This window comes from Sinocyclocheilus rhinocerous, unplaced genomic scaffold (assembly GCF_001515625.1).
Source record: "Sinocyclocheilus rhinocerous isolate Xijiao unplaced genomic scaffold, SAMN03320098_v1.1 scaffold570, whole genome shotgun sequence".
Classification (NCBI taxonomy): domain Eukaryota; kingdom Metazoa; phylum Chordata; class Actinopteri; order Cypriniformes; family Cyprinidae; genus Sinocyclocheilus; species Sinocyclocheilus rhinocerous.
Genome location: NW_015654050.1, coordinates 701343 through 720559, shown reverse-complemented (window position 1 = coordinate 720559; position 19217 = coordinate 701343). Strand labels below are relative to the sequence as shown.

Here is a 19217-nt window from a genome sequence, read left to right as displayed (position 1 = left end):
GTCATTCTCAAGCATAGAAATTCGGATATTGGCGTGTGCTCTTTTATATGGTAATGATATTAATTAGGGGGCGTTTACAAGGCGGAGATCTGACACCAGTCAGCTGCGCACAATTTCAAGATCATTTGCGATTTATAAATGTCACATCTGGAAAAGAGGCATACGCACGTGTTTTTGTGCGCACGTTCGTTTTTTCTGAATCGCACTTGTGCACTTTTGAGAAATGATCTTAGAACAAATTTAGGACGGTTTATACTCAACATTATATAAATGAGGCCCCAGATTTCTGAACACCGGGAACATTCTTTATTTGAGTCAAAATATCATTGAAATCTCATTTTTTTATTATCTATGAATTAAAAAACGGGGACAATACATTTTTGAATGTTTTTGTTTTTAATTGTTGGGGGTTAATAATTAATCATTTTTGTGACATTTAGTTAAATTTTTGGTCTCGTTTTAATACAGTTGACCAAAAAATCAGTTTATAGTAATCCTTGTAAATAGCAAGCAGTTGAAAACAATATTATATTATAAAAAATTATGATTTTCCAAAACACATTACAAAAATAAAGCAAAATAAATACGAGAAGATATAATAAATATAACTTTAAGAAATTTTTGGACCAGTTTTAAAATTTTATTAAATTTTTATTCCTGAAATCCACCCTTCTGCTGGGATCAGTATAATCCTGATTTTTTTTTTGGATCAAAGGTATCCCAATCTTACTAAAACGTTTTGAACAACAACAACACAAACTAACGATTTGATCCAAATCAAAATCAAGACTGGATTTTGGGATCTAATCCAATTTCAGAATCCTTTTTTTTTCTTTTGAACAACCCATTTTCAATTTTTGATCCAATCAGCTATCAGAAAAGTAAATCTTCAAAAGTAATCTGATCGGATTTTGGATTACTTTTGAACAACTGGCCCCAGGTGTTATGTCATTTCAAAGGGATTTCAGGTAATGTCAAAGGGATAGTTCACCCAAAAGTGAAAATTTGCTGGTAATTTACTCACCCTCAGGTCATCGAAGATGTAGTTGACTTTTTCTTCAGTATAACAGTATTGGTGATTTCAAATATCAACATTGGCTACCAGAAATCACTTACTCTGCCTTTAATGTGTAAAACGTTTACAGTTAGCATATATATGCACATTGAAATACTGTAGCATAAAACTTACATTTATGTTCCTGTCACAGTCCAACGAAACCAATAACAGCTCCTTTGGCTGGCTTCTGTGATGATGAAGAAGTAGAAATATCGACAGATCCAAAACTCCACACAGAGAACAAACACCGGGAGCGTGTCATAGTCCTCCACACATGTCGAAGCTCTCCCAGTGTTCTGGCCTGCTCCAGCACTCCTCTGACAAACAGAAGAACTCCACGACCAGACCCCAACAGAGAGATGTACTATGGGAAAGTGGAGGACTCATGTTACTACACATCTGAGCTGGAGAGTGAATAGTTCCTGCTGCTCCTAATGTCCAAATCGTCATCTACACATGACTTAAAACAAGATTAGCCAGACACCTATGTAGTCATACTGTTTTTCTTTTTTAAATAACTTGTACAATAACAAAACATTTATGCATGTAATTTATGTCATCACATTTTACATTAGGCTGTTAAGTATGTTTATGTCACAAGGTCTGGCCATGACTTTGTCAAAAGCATATGATAATAGAATCGTTCCACTCTCAGGGAAATAAGGCTGGGAAAAGTTTAAACATTAGGTGATGAAATACTTGTGACCTTGACTCATGTCACCATGAAGACCAAAGGACACTGAAAGAGGAACTGCTTGGTGTGAAGTTTTTATATTTGTCTATGATGCTCCTTCGAAGGAGATCCTTTACATTTGAGACAGCACAATAATTATAATTAATTTATATGTTTTAGATGATTTAAATGTAGTATTTGAAATTATATTACTTTAATGTGTAAAAGTGATCATTTTTGAGCCAGTTCTAGATATTTTTAAGTCATGTAAAAAATGCATGTTGCAATACTGAACAGTGAATCATCTCGGCCACAAAATATAAGTACTCACACATGCTAGATTTTTCTGTCATGGTGGGGACTTTCCATTTATGAGGCTCCATTAGTGCCAAAATGGAGTCAACTGCTTTGTGCTATACATTTGTCCATGTCTTCAGTCAGTGCCTATGTGTTAAGATTAACAAAAAACATACTCATCAACATCTATAAATGTATGTCCTCTTGTTCTGTCATCCTCCTTGCCAAGCTTGTTCTGTCCTTCATAGAAGACTGTTTCCAAAAATGGTGTTACATTTGTGCCAAAAAGTGTAGACTGCTTTGTACAATACATTTGTTTATGACTACTGTTACTGCTGTTGTTTCATTTGTGTTATCTGCTTATGTCGTCCTCCTTGTCATGTGTTCAGCTTTGTTTTACGCTATAAGTTACTGCTTTCAGTGAACACCTTGCATTGCATTTTAAAGTTATCCAGGTAAACAAACACAATTAGATTTTTTTTCCACTAATGAGCTTTCAAAATCTTTCTAAAACTCTGAATATTATGACAAAGCATGAAGATAAAAGGACTATACTGTAGATTCGCTCACGTTTAGAAATATAAATGCATCTAAAAGTTTTAGAAAACTCATCATTGAACATATTTATAGGTTCTGTTTGTTTACCTGGATATCTGCAAAATGGTCTGCAGAACATTCACTGAGAGCAGTAACTCATAAAGCATAAAATGCTGAACACATGATAGAAAGCTGAACACATGACAGGGAAGACAACAGGCAATAACAGTAGACATAGATATGTGGTTGATAGTTTTTTGGCACAAATTAAATGCCATATCCATCGACTTCTGCTTTTATACTGAGCTAATGGTATTTTCTATCCTCTAACCCTAAACATGAACCTCACAAACATTTCTGCATTTTTATGCTCATTCAGGCATATTTTTATGAATGGGACAGGCCACCCAAAAAATAAATGAATAAATCAATTAAAATCATTTACCCATGTTTATATGATCCACAGAAGAAAATCTTACAGTTTTGGAACAACATAAGGCTGAATAAATGATGACGGAATTTTCATTTTTGTGCGAACTATCCTTTTAAACTGTTTGGACCAATGGCTTGCCTTGCATTGTAGGTTCTTTTCCTTTTCTGGGGTAATTTGATTCCTACAATGTGCAAAACCCGACACACACACACACACACAGGTGTAAACATTCAGCAGTTAGATTATTAATCAACCATTATGCCCAAGCCTCTGGCATGTGATTTGCATAATCAGATCGTTTACAAACAGTTGTAGCACGTCATACTGAAAAAGGAATTAGGCTACATCATCGTTGCTTCTTCAGCAAAGGGTTACCTGTACTTTTGACAGCCCTTGATTCTTGCATTTTCCACACCAATCTCAATAATTCTTGAATACTACAATCAGGTTACATAACTGAAAAAGTTAAGTATTAATTATTTTAGATCAGCATTTATCATGGTGTTTGGGGCACATCTCCGGTTTCTTTCTTTCTTTCACAAAATGCGTTTTTTTCTTCACTCAGTACGAGTCAACACTGACAGATACAACAATAGCCTACTGCTTTGACCATATGGATTGTATTGTGTTTTGCACGTTTAATTCGACTGCGACTCTTTTAGCTGTTCACCCATACCACTATTTGGCCAACAGAGGACGACGTGAATCTGTTTTTGGCCAAAGTGATAACATCAGCATCCGATGTGCACGCGCAACTATTTGGCTCTCGCGCACGCGCGCAGGTGACATGTGAGCTCATGTTCCGTGTAAAAAGTCTTACTTTCGTCTTTTTTGAAAAAAAAAAATATAAATATATATATATATATATATATATATATATATATTAAAATGATATATATACAGTTTTACTACTTTAATTTAATTTATTGATATTTGTTAGATCTATATTTCACAATATAGGCCTATGTAGCTTCCAACTAACTGACACTTTCATTTTACAGGTTTCATGTTAGGAAATGGTACATGTCTGTGCAGGAATAGTAGGCTAAACGTATAAAATGTGTGTGGGTGGACTGTAATATGACTCATTTTCTGCTGTATTTATTAACGAGACATCGTTCGATACTTCTTTTCCTTTTCTGGGGTAATTTGATTCCTACAATGTGCAAAACCCGACACACACACACACACACAGGTGTAAACATTCAGCAGTTAGATTATTAATCAACCATTATGCCCAAGCCTCTGGCATGTGATTTGCATAATCAGATCGTTTACAAACAGTTGTAGCACGTCATACTGAAAAAGGAATTAGGCTACATCATCGTTGCTTCTTCAGCAAAGGGTTACCTGTACTTTTGACAGCCCTTGATTCTTGCATTTTCCACACCAATCTCAATAATTCTTGAATACTACAATCAGGTTACATAACTGAAAAAGTTAAGTATTAATTATTTTAGATCAGCATTTATCATGGTGTTTGGGGCACATCTCCGGTTTCTTTCTTTCTTTCACAAAATGCGTTTTTTTCTTCACTCAGTACGAGTCAACACTGACAGATACAACAATAGCCTACTGCTTTGACCATATGGATTGTATTGTGTTTTGCACGTTTAATTCGACTGCGACTCTTTTAGCTGTTCACCCATACCACTATTTGGCCAACAGAGGACGACGTGAATCTGTTTTTGGCCAAAGTGATAACATCAGCATCCGATGTGCACGCGCAACTATTTGGCTCTCGCGGACGCGCGCAGGTGACATGTGAGCTCATGTTCCGTAACAAAAATGTTTAGTTAAGGAAAATACTTAGGTGGAAAAAAAAAATTTGTAGGACAAATTGCTGCATATTCAAAATTAAATAGTTGCGTTTTCTGTGTCTGAGGCAGCTATATGATTGTTTAGTAGGCTATTCTGGACATTTGGGCTTAATCACATGAAATTGTACTTTTTATGAGTAAAAGAAACGGATTTTGATATGTGAAAGGTTTGTTTTCTGTTAATCACGCAAAAGTGCATTTACTATGTCTACAGCATGCAGATTGTTTAATTAATAGGTAATAATGAAGTATAAAAAAATCTAATTTATAATGCATGTATAAGTAGTCATTTCCTGAGTGATACTAATAAAGTTTTATATTTTTTCCTAGAGCATCAGGCACATTATTATATTTATTTATTTATTTTAGTTCCATCACATACAAGTACATGGCAAAATGGCAATGTTGTACAGTTTAAAGCACGTAAAACAGACACCGCGCGCAGACTCCGCGCAAAAGCCGCCAAACGCGGATATCTGATCGAAATACTGCTGACTTATTCGGGAGCTTTCCACGGGTTTCTGGTGAAAATGAGCAGCGATGTTCTTCACATGGTAATTTGCAAACATTATTACATAATAATGTTTGCAGTTTCATATTGTATATTTAATACTGTTTGAACTGTCTGATGGACTGAAAAAAAAATGAAAACAAGTACTGGAATTACAATAATTCTTAAAAATACACATTGCCTGTCTTCTTCATTCCATTGCCTTTGATTTTGGCAGGCAGTAAAGCTGCCCCATGTGGAATACATTGAAGAGGATTCCTCCATTTTTGCCCAGAGCATCCCATGGAACCTGCAGCGCATCCTTCAAAACAAACATGAGAGTGGAAAATACTCACTACCCAGTGAGCTAAAGTTTTTCCCCTTTCCCAAACACTTGGTTACTTCTTAAATTATGGTCTGAAGCTTTTTCTTTTGCACAGTAAATGTTTTTTCTTTTCTTTACTGGTAATAAATTACTTGACCTGTTGAGCTGTAATACTTGTGTCTATTCAGATGACGGATCAAAGGTAGGAGTGTATCTTTTGGACACAAGCGTTCAAGTGACTCATCGTGAGATTGAGGACAGGGTGATGGTTACGGACTTCAACAGTGTGCCAGAGGAGGATGGGGTCAGAGTTCACAGACAGGTAGTTGAATGTTTTATGCTCATGCTTCTCATTAGCTATAAAAACTGTCCAGTTGTCATAAAACATATGTCCATCACTCCCTGCGGTCTTCTGCCCACAGGCTAGTCAGTGTGACAGTCATGGCACACACATAGCAGGTGTGGTCAGTGGACGGGACTCGGGTGTAGCTCGAGGTGCCAGTGTAAACAGTGTCCAAGTGTTAAACTGCCAAGGCAAGGGTACCGTGTCAGGAGCTTTGGCAGGTATACCAAAACATAAATAATTGTATTTAACTATTTAATATACATACAAATTTTATTAAACTATATATTATAGATCTTTGAGTTCAGCTCATGAAAAATGGGGGCAAAAACAAAAGTGTTGTGTTTATAATTTTGTTCAGTGTATATGTACACACACACACAAACTGGCCACTTTATTAGGTACATCTTGTTAGTACTTCAGAACTGCCTTAATTCTTCATGGCACAGATTCAACAACGTGCTGGAAACATTTCTCAGAGATTTGGGTTCATGACATTTCACATCCACATGTGAATCTCAGATTTCATACTTTGTCAACAAATCTGCAGCAGATTCACATCCACATGTGAGATTCACATCCATGATGGGTACCCGTCACAAGATGGGTACACTGTAGTCATAAAGGAAAGGACATGGTCAGCAATAATACTCAGGTAGGCTGTGGCATTGAAACTTTGTACTAAGGGGCCCGAAGTATGAAAATATCCCACACACTACACCAGCACCACCAGCCTGAACTGTTGATACAACTTAAGGCAGGATGGATCCATGCTTTCATGTAGTTTGTGCCAAATTCTGACCCTACCATCCGAATGTTGCAGCTGAAATTGGGACTCATCAGACCAGGCAACCTTTTTCCAATCTTTTATTGTCCAATTTTGGTGATACTGTGCGAATTGTCGCCTCAGTTTCCTGTTCTTCGTTGACAGGAGTGGCACCTGCTGTGGTCTTCTGCTGCTATAGCCTATCTGCTTGAAGGTTCAAGGTGTTGTGCGTTCAGAGATGCTCTTCGGTGTATCTCGGTTACTCTTTTTTTTTTTTTTAGATCATTCTCTGCAAACCCTATAGATCCCAGTAGATCTGCAGTTTCTGAAATACTCAGACCAGCCAGTCTGGCACCAACAACCATGCAATGTTCAAAGAGACTTAAATCACCTTTCTTCACCATATTGGTGCTTGGATTGAACTTCAGCAGATCATCTTGACCATGTCTACATGCCTAAATGCATCGAGTTGCTGCCATTTGATTGACTGATTAGATATTTATGTTAAAAAGCATTGACCAGGTGTACCTAATAAAGAAGGCATATAGTACTGACATATTTTAAATCTTATATGAACTATCCTTCAGAATATCTCTGCAGAATTTGCATTAATTGACCCAACTCTGTTGCAGGTCTGGAGTATATCCAGTCATCTCTGATGTCTCAGCCTATCAGACCTGTGATCGTACTGCTGCCATTTGTAGGGGGATTCAGTCGCACACTCAATGCTGCCTGCAGGAAAATGGTGGAATCTGACACAGTGCTCATTGCTGCAGCTGGTAACTACAACGATGATGCTTGTCTGTACTCACCAGACTCAGAGCCAGAGGTACAATGGATTGAATCCTTCAGAAAAGCAATTGCTTGTCAATATATTCGTTTTTGACATCATTTGGTCCACCGCTGCAGGTGATAACCATAGGGGCCGTTAATTTTGCTGACCAGCCCTTGAGCACTGGGACGACAGGCACCAATGTGGGCCACTGCGTGGATGTGTTCGCACTTGGTGATGACATCATCAGTGCTTCCAGCGATTGCTCCACCTGCTTCACCACCAAGAGCGGAACATCACAGGCAGTGGCACATGTTGCTGGTTAGCACACACATGCCAAAACTATGACATTTTATTTTATCACTATGTCCATACAACAGCTGTGGTCTGTGTGTTTTTTCAGGTATAGCAGCGGTGCTCCTGAATCTGAGTCCAAACTCCAGCTCTGCTGAGCTTCTGCAGCAGCTCCTCCATCATTCAGTCAGACAGATCATTAACCCAGAGTCTCTGCCACTGAACCACCGTCTCACTACACCCAACATGGTGGCCGCCCTGCCCGACTCGACCTCCACACTCATAGGTCAGAGTTCACAAGGAATTAATTTAAATGACTCGACATTGTGGCTTGATGAGCAATGTCAGTAGTAGTCTGGACTGAAAATACAGTGTGATGACGATTTTAATACTGTAATCAGCAATAAATTTATAACAATGCAATATAACCACCTTATTAATATTTAATAAAAATATCAATCTTTAATTCAACACTAGAATTAGCAGATTACAGTAATTTTTGAATAATGTAATATAATATAATAAAAATCTTATTTTAGCACCATTGTTAATATTTTTTAATAAAATCTTAAAAAGTGTAGTAGTTTAAAAAAAAATGTCTACATGGTTTTTATTAATTTTTATTCATTAGTTTTAGTTGATTTAGTTTGTTATTTTAGTACTTCATGTTAAACTATACAAAAATGAGAGATGTTGCCTTGCCAACTAGCAACTTGACAACTTTTTTTGAATATTTTATTTCAGTCAACGCTTATTTTGTTTCAAGTTAACAATAATAACCCTGAATTTATAATATAATATAATATATATAATATAGATACTACTACAAAGTGTGACAAACATGCAAAAAAATAAGAAATCAGGAAGGGGGCCAACACTTTTTCACACCACTGTAGATAAATGAGCAATATCACGCTCGTAGACGTGAGATATTGCATTTATACAACAGTTCGACGGCACGAGTGTAAATACATAAGAAAAACAACAACGGAGTGTCTTTAAAATCCCGCTTTTGTGCAGAATTACTTCCTTCTGCCACGGATTCAAATCTCAGTTTGACAGTTCAACAGCTGAGCTCAAGCCTCCGTTACTAATTCAAAAACTTTACTTTAGAACAGGGGTGTCAACGGGTACTAGACTCTGAGGATTACAACACAGCAGTGCGCGCAGTGTCTCATTCCCTCCTTTCAGGGAACCGAGGTTATGTACGTAACCAGAGACGTTCCCTATCAAGTTCGGTCTCTCGACACTGCGTAGCTTACGTTTGGGGACACGTACAATCCCGCTGCGTTGTATTCCCCATACCTGGTGAGAAGAGTCTAATGAGCCAGACTTCAATAGAGCTGAGCCCGTTGACTACTCCATAGGGTACTCAGGGGAAAACAAATGCCCTCCAGCTTGAGCCGAGTGGGACTAAGCACAGTAATATAAGCATAACACTACACAGACTGGCCGCAGTGCTGCTGGAGCCATGTACATATGCAGCATATACCACTAGATACATACGAAAAAAACAGCGCACTTACCGCGGTCGACAACCTCGCGAATGCATGTAGAGAGTCGCTAACTATAATATACCATTATAGGCATGCCTTGGGTCCACCGGACCTAGTCGAAACCACCCTGATCGACTGGGGGCGTTGCCAGGTGCAGGCAGCAACCAATACCAAGCTGTAGATCCATCACTGCACAGACAGAAGGAGCGGTGCGAATGACGGAATCTCCAGGTTGTAAAATCTGGCAAAGGTGTCCTGTGAAGACCATCCTGCTGCCAGACAAATATCCTGAATCGACATTCCTTTTGCCCAGGCCCACGACGAAGCCATTTGTCTAGTGGGTGTGTCGCTGGCTCTGAATTCTGAGGAGCAAAGGCCTGTAGCATGATGACCTGCGCTGTAAATGACGTAGAAAGCACTTTAGGTACATAACCCCGTCTAGGCTGCAGTCTGACCATACAGTCATCCTTACCAAACTCCATACATGCAACGCTCGTAGACAGCGCATGTAAATTGCCCACCCTCTTACCACATGCCAAAGCGAGCAAGAGCGCCGTCTTGAACGAGAGCACCTTTAACTCTGCCAAAAGCAGTGGCTTAAAGGGTGGCTCAGAGAGTGCACTAAGCACCAAGGACAGGTCCCAGACTGGTACCATATTAGGGCAAAAGGGACGCAACCTCCGCACTCCTCTTAAAAAAAACCCGTCACCAGATGATGCCTACCGACCGAGCGATCACTGATAGGTAAATGAAAAGCCGAAATAGCAGCCACATACACTTTTAGAGTAGATGGCGTGCATCCAGCATCCAAGCAGTCCTGCAGAAACAATAGAATGACAGACACATTACATCAGGCTGGGTCTTCATCTCTCATCCTACACCATGAAGCGAAAACGTTCCATTTCAGACTATACAGACGTCTGGTAGATGGAGCTCTCGCTTCTGCAATTGTATCCAAGACTCGCTGAGATACAATTAGCGTCTGTCCTCCGTGCTGATCTGCCAAACATGCAGGTTCCATAGCTCGGGCCTGGGGTGCCACACCGAGCACTTTGCCTGAGATAAGAGATCTCTCCGCAACGGAATCGGCCACGAGGGAGCCGTTAAAAGCTCCATCAACTCCGGAAACCACGGCTGGTTGGGCCACTTCGGCGCGACCAGAAGCATTGTTTCCCTTTCCTCTCTGATTTTGTGCAGCACTAGCGGTATAAACTTCACTGGGTGAAAAGCATATTTGCGCTTCTTGAGCCAGCGACTCGAGAGAGCATCCCCCTCCAGCCGGCAATGCGTGTTCTCCTCTGAGGCAAACAAGTCGATCTCCGCTTCTTCGAACAGGCTCCAAATCAGCTGAATAGTCTGCGGGTGCAGCCTCCACTCTCCATGGACTGGGCCACCCCTGGACAGTATGTTTGCGCCGCAGTTCTGACTGCTGGGAACATGTACTGATCGAATCGACAGAGAGTTCTGTCCGCCCGCCCAAAGGAGGAAACGCTCTGCCAGACTTTGAAGTGAGCGTGAACGGATACCTCCCAGATGGTTGATAAAGGATACCACCGTCGCATTGTCCGTCCGAAACAGGACGTGTCGATCCTTTATCAATGGAAGAAAGCACTGCAAAACTAAAAATACTGCCTTCAATTCTAGGCAGTTTATATGCCACTTCGCTTGCGCACTCGTCCAAGTGCCATAAGCCGGTCTTATGTGATGGTCTGCGTGGGGCGAAGCTAGCTCTTCTGCACATTGATCGTCAGTCCTAGATGCTTCAGATGTTTTAGAAGCTGGCATCTGTGGTTTTCCAGTGTATCCCGTGACTGAGCAATAACGAGCCAGTCGTCCAGATAATTCAGAATGTGAATTCCACTCTGCCTGAGAGGGGAAAGCGCTGCATTTATACACTTCGTAAAAGTTCTCGGAGTCAACGCCAACCAGAACAGGAGAACTTTGAACTGATAAGCTCTGTCCTTGAACGCGAATCTCAGAAAGCGCCTGAGACGAGGGGCTATTTGGATGTGAAAATAGGCATCTCTTAAGTCCACCGTGATAAACCAGTCCCCGGGCTGAATGTGCCCTGAGACGAGGGGCTATTTGGATGTGAAAATAGGCATCTCTTAAGTAAATCGCGAGATCTCCTCATGGACCTCAGGGAAAAAGGGAGCGGGTCTCTGGGGGTGGCAACCTGGCGGCCCGACTGCAGATACCGCATGTTCAACCTGTTCTTGGCTGGTTGCTCGAGGGACGACCAATCAAGACCCAAATCCTGTACAGGATAACCCCCAAGCGTAAGCCATGCAGTGTCGAGAGACCAAACTTGATAGGGAACGTGATGAGACTTTGCCCTCAGCCAAAACTATTTGCTCCGGAACAAATAATAGATTAATGAGACCAAAGACTGGCCGTTAGAATTTACGCAAAACAAAATATAATCACATCTCCGAAAACGTTAAAGCTAATTTTCAAATAGACATTATCTTTATTAACAAACTGCATATTTGAAGTCTAAACAAGTACATTCTCGTCTAAAAAAACTCTTAAAACTACATTCCGTGACACTAAAAATTATAGTGGATTTGGGCATCCGCCATGACACTCGCTGTGAGAAATACGGCAAGCGAAGGGATACAAACGGTGAAATGGTTGAAGGAGTTCTGTTATCACTCTGTTCAGGAGTTCTGTTTGGTTAGATTAAAACAAACCCTGGTGCGATTGCTCTGTTAGTGCGGTTTATTTGAGTAAGTGTGAATGCTGCCATCTGAACCCTGGTGCGCACCAAACAAGCGGACCAAGACCGCTAAAATGATGGGTCTCTGTCCGCTTCCAAACAAACTCTGGTGCGGTTAGAATGAAATATGAGCGCAACACGGACCAAATACTTCTAAACTAACCAAAATCAGGAAGTAATGACAATATGCGACGCTATGCGACATGATTTGATGACACGGAACGAGCGGTGTATCCAAAACAAAATAAGCAGAGAGCAAACGTGGAGCAACGAGGAGGTAAAGTACCTTTTATGAGCTCTTCGTGAGTTCACAGGTGGTGAAAATAAAATCATAAGTACATGCAGCAATGAGCGCGCTTAGTCCAGCAGTCGGCATTAGGTGTGTTCGGCTTGAAGCGGCGCTGAGCAGACCGATCGGTGAATGGGTACTTTGATGGCATACCGTTTGGTTTGTGCATCGCCGCTTTAAGTCGAACACAGCTTTTGTTTGGGGTGTTCGGTGAGTTTCATCGCTAAATATATGTAATTTAACCCGACCAATCAGGTTGTGAATGTATCATTATGCCTTTAGGTTCAGTATCTTTAGGTTCGCTGTCAAAAATGCCAGTGTGAACGCTCAGTGGTCCAGGACCAAATGTTTAGTTTTCTTTTTTGGTCTGGACCAAACGAACCAAGAGAACCGAACTACAAGTGTGAACACACCCTATTATTGCACTCTTATCAGCCATTCAGATTCGTGGACCAGAAAGAACTAATATGTAATATTAAATAAAATATTAATTTATTTTAAAGTAATTAGCAGACTGCAATGAATTTGTAGATAATATAAACCTTATTAATATTTAATAATATTAAACTTTAGTACTGTTTAGAAAACAGTTTATAATTTAACATAATAATCTTATAAATATTTGTTATTAATATGAATAATATTTATTGTTTTACTTTACTATTTGCATACTAATTGTGTATTTATTAGTGACTTTAATTATAACATACTGTACATACAATTGTATGATGAATAGCATTTTATTCTTCCCTGGAATGGTTTAACTTCCAAAATAGTCTTAAATGGTTTTAGGTAGTCTGTTACTGGCACAAGCTAGTTTAGTTGGTTATTTTTGCAGGTAAACTTTAAACAGTATTAACAATGTCCAAAACATATTGGTAACCAGTAAGGTAATTTGAACTCTGCATGTGTTTTCTTACAGGAGAGGATCTGCTCTGTAGATCCGTTTGGTCTGAGAGGTCAGCTGTTAAAGGTTTGGCCACAACTACAGCCCGCTGTCGCCACGGTGAAGAGATGCTGAGCTGCTCCAGTTTCTCACAAAATGGAGCAAGAGCTGGAGAAAGAGTGGAGGTGAGTAGCAGAGAAAGTTTGTTTTGGTTGCTCAAAAAATATAAATGTTTTAATTGTCAACCTAATGTAAATGTAGTTTTTGCTTACCAAAGTAATTTCCTTTCTGCCAGGAGAGAGATGGGCAGAAAGAGTGTGTTGCTGTCAATGGGAATGGAGGGCATGGTGTGTTCGCTGTAGCGCGCTGCTGCACAGGCCATAAAGCTCAGTGCCAGATGTTAGAGAGTCCCAAGAGAGGCGAGGGTACAGAATGTCCTCCAGACCACCAGCTGACAGGTGACGGATGGTTTCACACTGCAGCGTTTTTCATAAACTCAGGAAATTATCATTAATTAATGGAATGTTCTGGGTTCAGTGGAAGCTAAAGTCTGTTGGCTTTTGGTCAATTACCAGACAATAATATGAAAATGTATCTAAAAAAGTTATTTTATAAAATAAAATCTGTTATTAATAAAAAAAATATGGTTCATAATATTAATAAAATAATTTTATTTGGACATTTTAATACCTTTTTATTTCTTGTGAGCTTTTTATTGAGCTTTTATTTTGAAATAGTTCACACAAAAATTACAATGTACTCCACCTCAGGCTAGAGGTTGTAGATGTAGATGAGTTTGTTTCTTCATCCAAACAGATTTGGAGAAATTTAGTATTACATAATTTGCTCAGCAATGGCTCCTCTGCAGTGAATGGGTGCCGTCAGAATGAGAGTCCAAACAGCTGATAAAAACATCAGAATAAACCACAAGTAATCCACACCACTCCAGTCCATCAATTAACATCTCGTGAAGTGAAAAGCTGTATATTTTTAAGAGACAAATCTATCATTAGGATGTTTTAACTTTAAACCATCAATTCTGGCCGAAATACCCTACAAGTCTAAAACGTATAATAATGCTTATTAATAAGCTGCATAATAATGCAGTACATCTGTTTTGGACTGTTTTCACAACATATTTCTCTCCTGATTCAGACGAGACGACTTTTCACTGGAGCATTATCATCAATAGAGACGTGTGACGTATTTGTTTCTTTCAGTTGCGCTTCACAATACGCTAATTGATGGACTGGAGTCGTGTGGATTACTTGTGGATTATTGTGTTGTTCTTGTCAGCTGTTTGGACTCTCATTCTGACGGCACCCATTCACTGCAGAGGATCCATTGGTGAGCAATTGATGTAATGCTAAATTTCTTCAGTTGGAAGAAACAAACTAATCTAAATCTTAGATGGCCTGAGGGTGAGTAAATTTTCGTTTTTGGGTGAACTATTCCTTTAATTCACTTAATGAGTGAAGTTTCTGTTGTCACTGCAGCTGAAAATGAATTTGAATTGAGTTCTCTATGCTTAACTTCATGACAACTTATTTGTTTCAGTGAACATTTATGTATACAACTGTCATCTTTTCCTGCAGGCTGCAGTTCTTCCTCTTCATCTGGAGATGTATCAGACTCTGATCTACCTCTACATGGCAGCCGCAGGGCATGTCCTGCTAAAAGGGGTGAAATGTCATACGCATCCTGCTGTCACACATCCTCTCTGGAATGCCGGCTGAAAGAACACGGCCCCACAGGTCTCAGTGAGCAGGTGACTTACTCTCACAAGAAATTTCCATCGACTCAAAAATAAAAACTAATGCACAGATTTTAACATTTATAACATTTGCAGTTTAAACTTGATTTGGTGTATCTGATCACTGAGCAGCATTAACCTGCATCATTTCTTTCAGGTGGAGGTTTCATGTGAGGACTCGTGGACACTGACAGGCTGTCAGGGTCTGTCGCGTGGTGCTGGTGTTCGTGGGGCATTTGCTTTTGGAAACACCTGTGTAGTTCATACATCTGGAGGAGATAAAGGGACTGCCATCGCCACCTGCTGCAGGCACCGCCCGTCCCACCAGCCATCTGACCACTGAGGGATATGTGTGCCTCTTTTGTCACTTCTCTAAATACGTAACCATGGACATGATTTCTATAACACATAGGAGGTGTTACACAGTTGAGCTCAGTTCTGTCACTATACAATATTACACGAGAGAAGTGCATTGTAACCAGTTCTGTATATAACTAAATCCAATCTAGACACTCAACAAGTGGCACTATAACACTTGAAACGCTTTGAAAGGCCTTTAAACTGCGAAACATGCATCAGTGCATTAATATTAGAATTCTGACGATAATAATTTGTTACGGCTATGAAATGCTATACTATTTTGTTTAAATAATAATAAAAAACACAAAATTAAAATAAATTTCATTTTGAGATTTGCTAAAAATTACATTTAACAGTGGTAAAGCGAGCATTTGATGACAGCTAACGACAGCTGCGTGTGTGAAATAAACAATATAAGCCAATATATTTAAAATGTTCCAATACTTTGACTGTATTTAGACCAGCACTTTTCATTTTGATATTTACACATTCTGAATTGAAAAAGAAATCTATTTTTACTATTTTTGGCAAGAGCGTTATCTACTATTATGCATGTGCACTGTGTATAAGAGTGTACTTCTTTTTTATAAATGTATATTTTTTTATTACAAACTTTGACAACTTCATGTAATGGTCTAAAATCAACTTCAGACAAAATCACACAGTCTGAAAAGTTGTGCATTCCAGTTTTTCCTTTTTTATATCAAATGTTTTCATTGTCAAACTCTGATGTACAAATTAAAATGTGGTTTTAACATGCATTAACTGATTCCTTTACACATCATACACACTCGCAGCAGAAATGAAATCACAGATCTACCGAGTGGTTGGTACAGCATCTACAGGTGTAGGAAAGGTTAAAAAAGATTGATTGGAGGGAGGATCAGATTTGTTGATAGTTTTAACACCCTGTTCACTCAAGTACACCATATTTCAAAGAAGACTCTACAGCACTGAGTATATACTGTAATCCCACCGTATCTTACGGGCTCCTTTAGTGAAAACCTAAGCAGGCAGTTGAGCTGAAATTAGTGTGATATCTTTGCAAATGTGCGTATTTCAGCAAAATAAGAAAGATGCCTTGTGTTTAGGCATTGATCCGATTAATTCTCCCCTAAATTGTAACTGAACACTGTGCTTTCAGCCCTGAAACGTTTCAAAATACTCCTCCGGTCATCCTAAAACCTGTCTTAACTAATCGTCCCAAACGCTTTCCACATCTGCTGCGGTGAATTAGCAATGAACCATTTACTGATTCAAAGCATAAAGGCAGTTGTGAGTACTGCAGTGTTTTGCGGACTATTAGAGGCCAAAACCATGAGAAAGAGACAAAAAGTCAAAGACCCTACTGAAAAAAACTGCTTAAACAAGCCTTAACGGGTTTGCTGGTTTACCAGGCCTTCAGCATGATCAATTTTGAGTTTCAGTGCCTCAAGCTACTCTAATACTAGCAAACCAGGCTGACCATGTTGAAAAAAACAACAAAAAAAAACATGTTGAACCAGTTTAAGACGGTCTGCTGGTTTTATGAGGTTTTCCAGCCTGACCGATCTTGATTTTAAGTACCCCAAACCGCTCTACAACCAGCAAACCAGGCTTTCCATGTAAAAAAAAAAAAAAAAAACAGAAACCAGCTCAAGATGGTGTGCTGGTTTTACCTAGTCTCCCAGCCTGAGCAATCTTGAGTTTAAGTACCAAAATCACTCTAAAACCAGCAAACCAGGCTGGCCTGTTGAAAAAAAAAAACGTTAAACCAGCTCAAGATGGTGTGCTGGTTTTACCTAGTCTCCCAGCCTGAGCAATCTTGAGTTTAAGTACCAAAATCACTCTAAAACCAGCAAACCAGGCTGGCCTGTTGAAAAAAAACAAACATGATAAACCAGCTCAAGATGGTGTGCTGGTTTTACCTGGTCTCCCAGCCTGAGCAATCTTGAGTTTAAGTACCAAAATCACTCTAAAACCAGCAAACCAGGCTGGCCTGTTGAAAAAAAAAAACGTTAAACCAGCTCAAGATGGTGTGCTGGTTTTACCTAGTCTCCCAGCCTGAGCAATCTTGAGTTTAAGTACCAAAATCACTCTAAAACCAGCAAACCAGGCTGGCCTGTTGAAAAAAAAAAACGTTAAACCAGCTCAAGATGGTGTGCTGGTTTTACCTAGTCTCCCAGCCTGAGCAATCTTGAGTTTAAGTACCAAAATCACTCTAAAACCAGCAAACCAGGCTGGCCTGTTGAAAAAAAACAAACATGATAAACCAGCTCAAGATGGTGTGCTGGTTTTACCTGGTCTCCTAGTCTGGGCAATCTTGTGTTTAAGTGCCCCAAACCACTCTAAAACCAGCAAGCCAGGCTGGCAATTTTGAAAAAAAACAAAAAAAACAAACAAACAAGTTAAACCAGTTTAAAATAGTGCGCTGGTTTTATCTGGCTTCCCTGCCTAAGCAATCTTGAGGTTATGTGTCCAAGCCTCAATGTTGTTAAAAGATGTTAAACCAGTTTAAGATGGTGTGCTGATTTTACCTGGTCTCCCAGCCTGACCAATCTAGAGTTTATGTGCCCAAAACCAGCTAAGTCGGCTGGCTCTGTCATCTTAAACCAGTCTAGGCTGGTTTGCTTCTCTTAGTTGCTCTTCCAGCCTGCTCAGGCTGGTCTGTTGGCTGGTATTAAATGGTTTTTGGACACTTAACCACCTAAACACAACTAAGCTGGGCTGAGAGACCAGCATAGACCAGCAAATGCACTTAGGCTGGTTTAAGATTTATTTTATAAACCAGCTTCTTTGGCCAGTTTATGCAGTTCTTTTCCAGCAAAAAAGTCTCTCACACATACAAACATGCACAGAAGCGTGGCAAAAAAAGCGTCAATGTGAAAGTTGCGAAGAGCAGATGACTGTGAGGTAAAAAGCAGCACTAACTTTTGTGTGAGGTGGCATTGAGGTCTTTCCGCTGTAAACATTGAAGCAATGTCACTAAGTGTTCTAATCTAAATACAAAATGAGCAGCAAACAGCAGCTTAAACACCCTGCAGACTACCTGAAAGAGGGACATCACAGGCCTGGCTCAAACAAGGGGCCGTGACGCACGAGGCGCCATCTGTGTCCTCATATGGCGCTTTGAGATGAGCTCAGCCGAGCCATCCGAGTATACGTGTGTGCGTTGTTAGCATAATGTTGAGTAGGTTCAGGCATTTGTGTAGCACAGCGTGTCCACTGGTTTGTCTCAAGGCGAGGACGTGAGTGGCGTAGGGGAGGAGTCGAGTAAAGGCACTTTACTACTCTGTGAGAACTTTCCGGTCCCTCCAACAACCTCCGTCTTTCTCTCCCCCTCCCACTTTGACCACTTTCCACCCCATCCTCGCCTTGTCATTCGATTTGCATTGCGTAAGGCAGACTGAACAGAAAAGATGCAGGCAAAGAAACAAACAAACAACAACAAAAAAAAAAAAGAGACAAATTTGGCTAAATTAACCCTGAAAAGTGTCTTCACGTCCCTAGACCTTCATACCAGAGCGGCACAAGACAACATCAAAACAGACGAAATGAAAGAGTGAGACAGTTTCTCAATGACAAACTCTACTGATTGTAGCACTCATTGTCTTTCAGGAAGAAAAAAAACTCGTTGGACAGTAGCGTCTCTGTGTGTTGCATATGTGTCTTCGGACCTTTCTGCTGATGCAATATGTCTTCTGCTGTAAGGTCAGTCCTCAATGTCCGCCATCATATTTTGTCTAGCACTGGCGTAAACAGCTTGTGTCTTTTGCTGCACGCTGTTCCAATCCAAGAAAATCGATGGACAGAGAGCAGCGAAGGACATCCGTCCAATTGTCTCCACGTGATGAATTTGTCTCAAATTGAATTCAAATTTAAAGTGCATTTAAAAAAATACCAGCAAGAAAGAGAAGGGAAAAACGGT

The 19217-nt window shown here is 39.9% G+C and overlaps 2 protein-coding genes across 2 annotated transcripts in view; both read left to right on the top strand.

Moving 5' to 3' along the window:
- bsnd (barttin CLCNK type accessory subunit beta) overlaps window positions 1–1531 on the top strand; it is a 3631-nt gene extending 2100 nt beyond the window's left edge. Inside the window, exon 3 of the mRNA XM_016523027.1 lies at window positions 1209–1531. Coding sequence (XP_016378513.1) covers window positions 1209–1476 — 268 coding nt within the window. The 3' untranslated portion in view covers window positions 1477–1531. The remainder of the gene's footprint in view (window positions 1–1208) is intronic.
- A 2699-nt stretch (window positions 1532–4230) lies between these two features.
- Window positions 4231–18729, top strand: LOC107716550 (proprotein convertase subtilisin/kexin type 9-like). The gene is made up of 12 exons (XM_016523026.1): window positions 4231–4249; window positions 5250–5371; window positions 5546–5669; window positions 5821–5954; window positions 6055–6196; window positions 7374–7570; window positions 7651–7834; window positions 7917–8093; window positions 13234–13382; window positions 13493–13655; window positions 14793–14965; window positions 15108–18729. The coding sequence occupies exons 1-12, from the start codon at window positions 4231–4233 to the stop codon at window positions 15291–15293; spliced, it is 1770 nt and encodes a 589-aa protein (XP_016378512.1). The 3' UTR covers window positions 15294–18729.
- Window positions 18730–19217: the final 488 nt, after the last annotated feature.

Excerpts from the sequence above, each read along its gene's own strand:
- LOC107716550 (XM_016523026.1), top strand. Across the intron at positions 13,656-14,792 it reads TCCAGACCACCAGCTGACAG|GCTGCAGTTCTTCCTCTTCA; the intron begins GTGACGGATGGT and ends CTTTTCCTGCAG. Across the intron at positions 14,966-15,107 it reads CCACAGGTCTCAGTGAGCAG|GTGGAGGTTTCATGTGAGGA; the intron begins GTGACTTACTCT and ends CATTTCTTTCAG.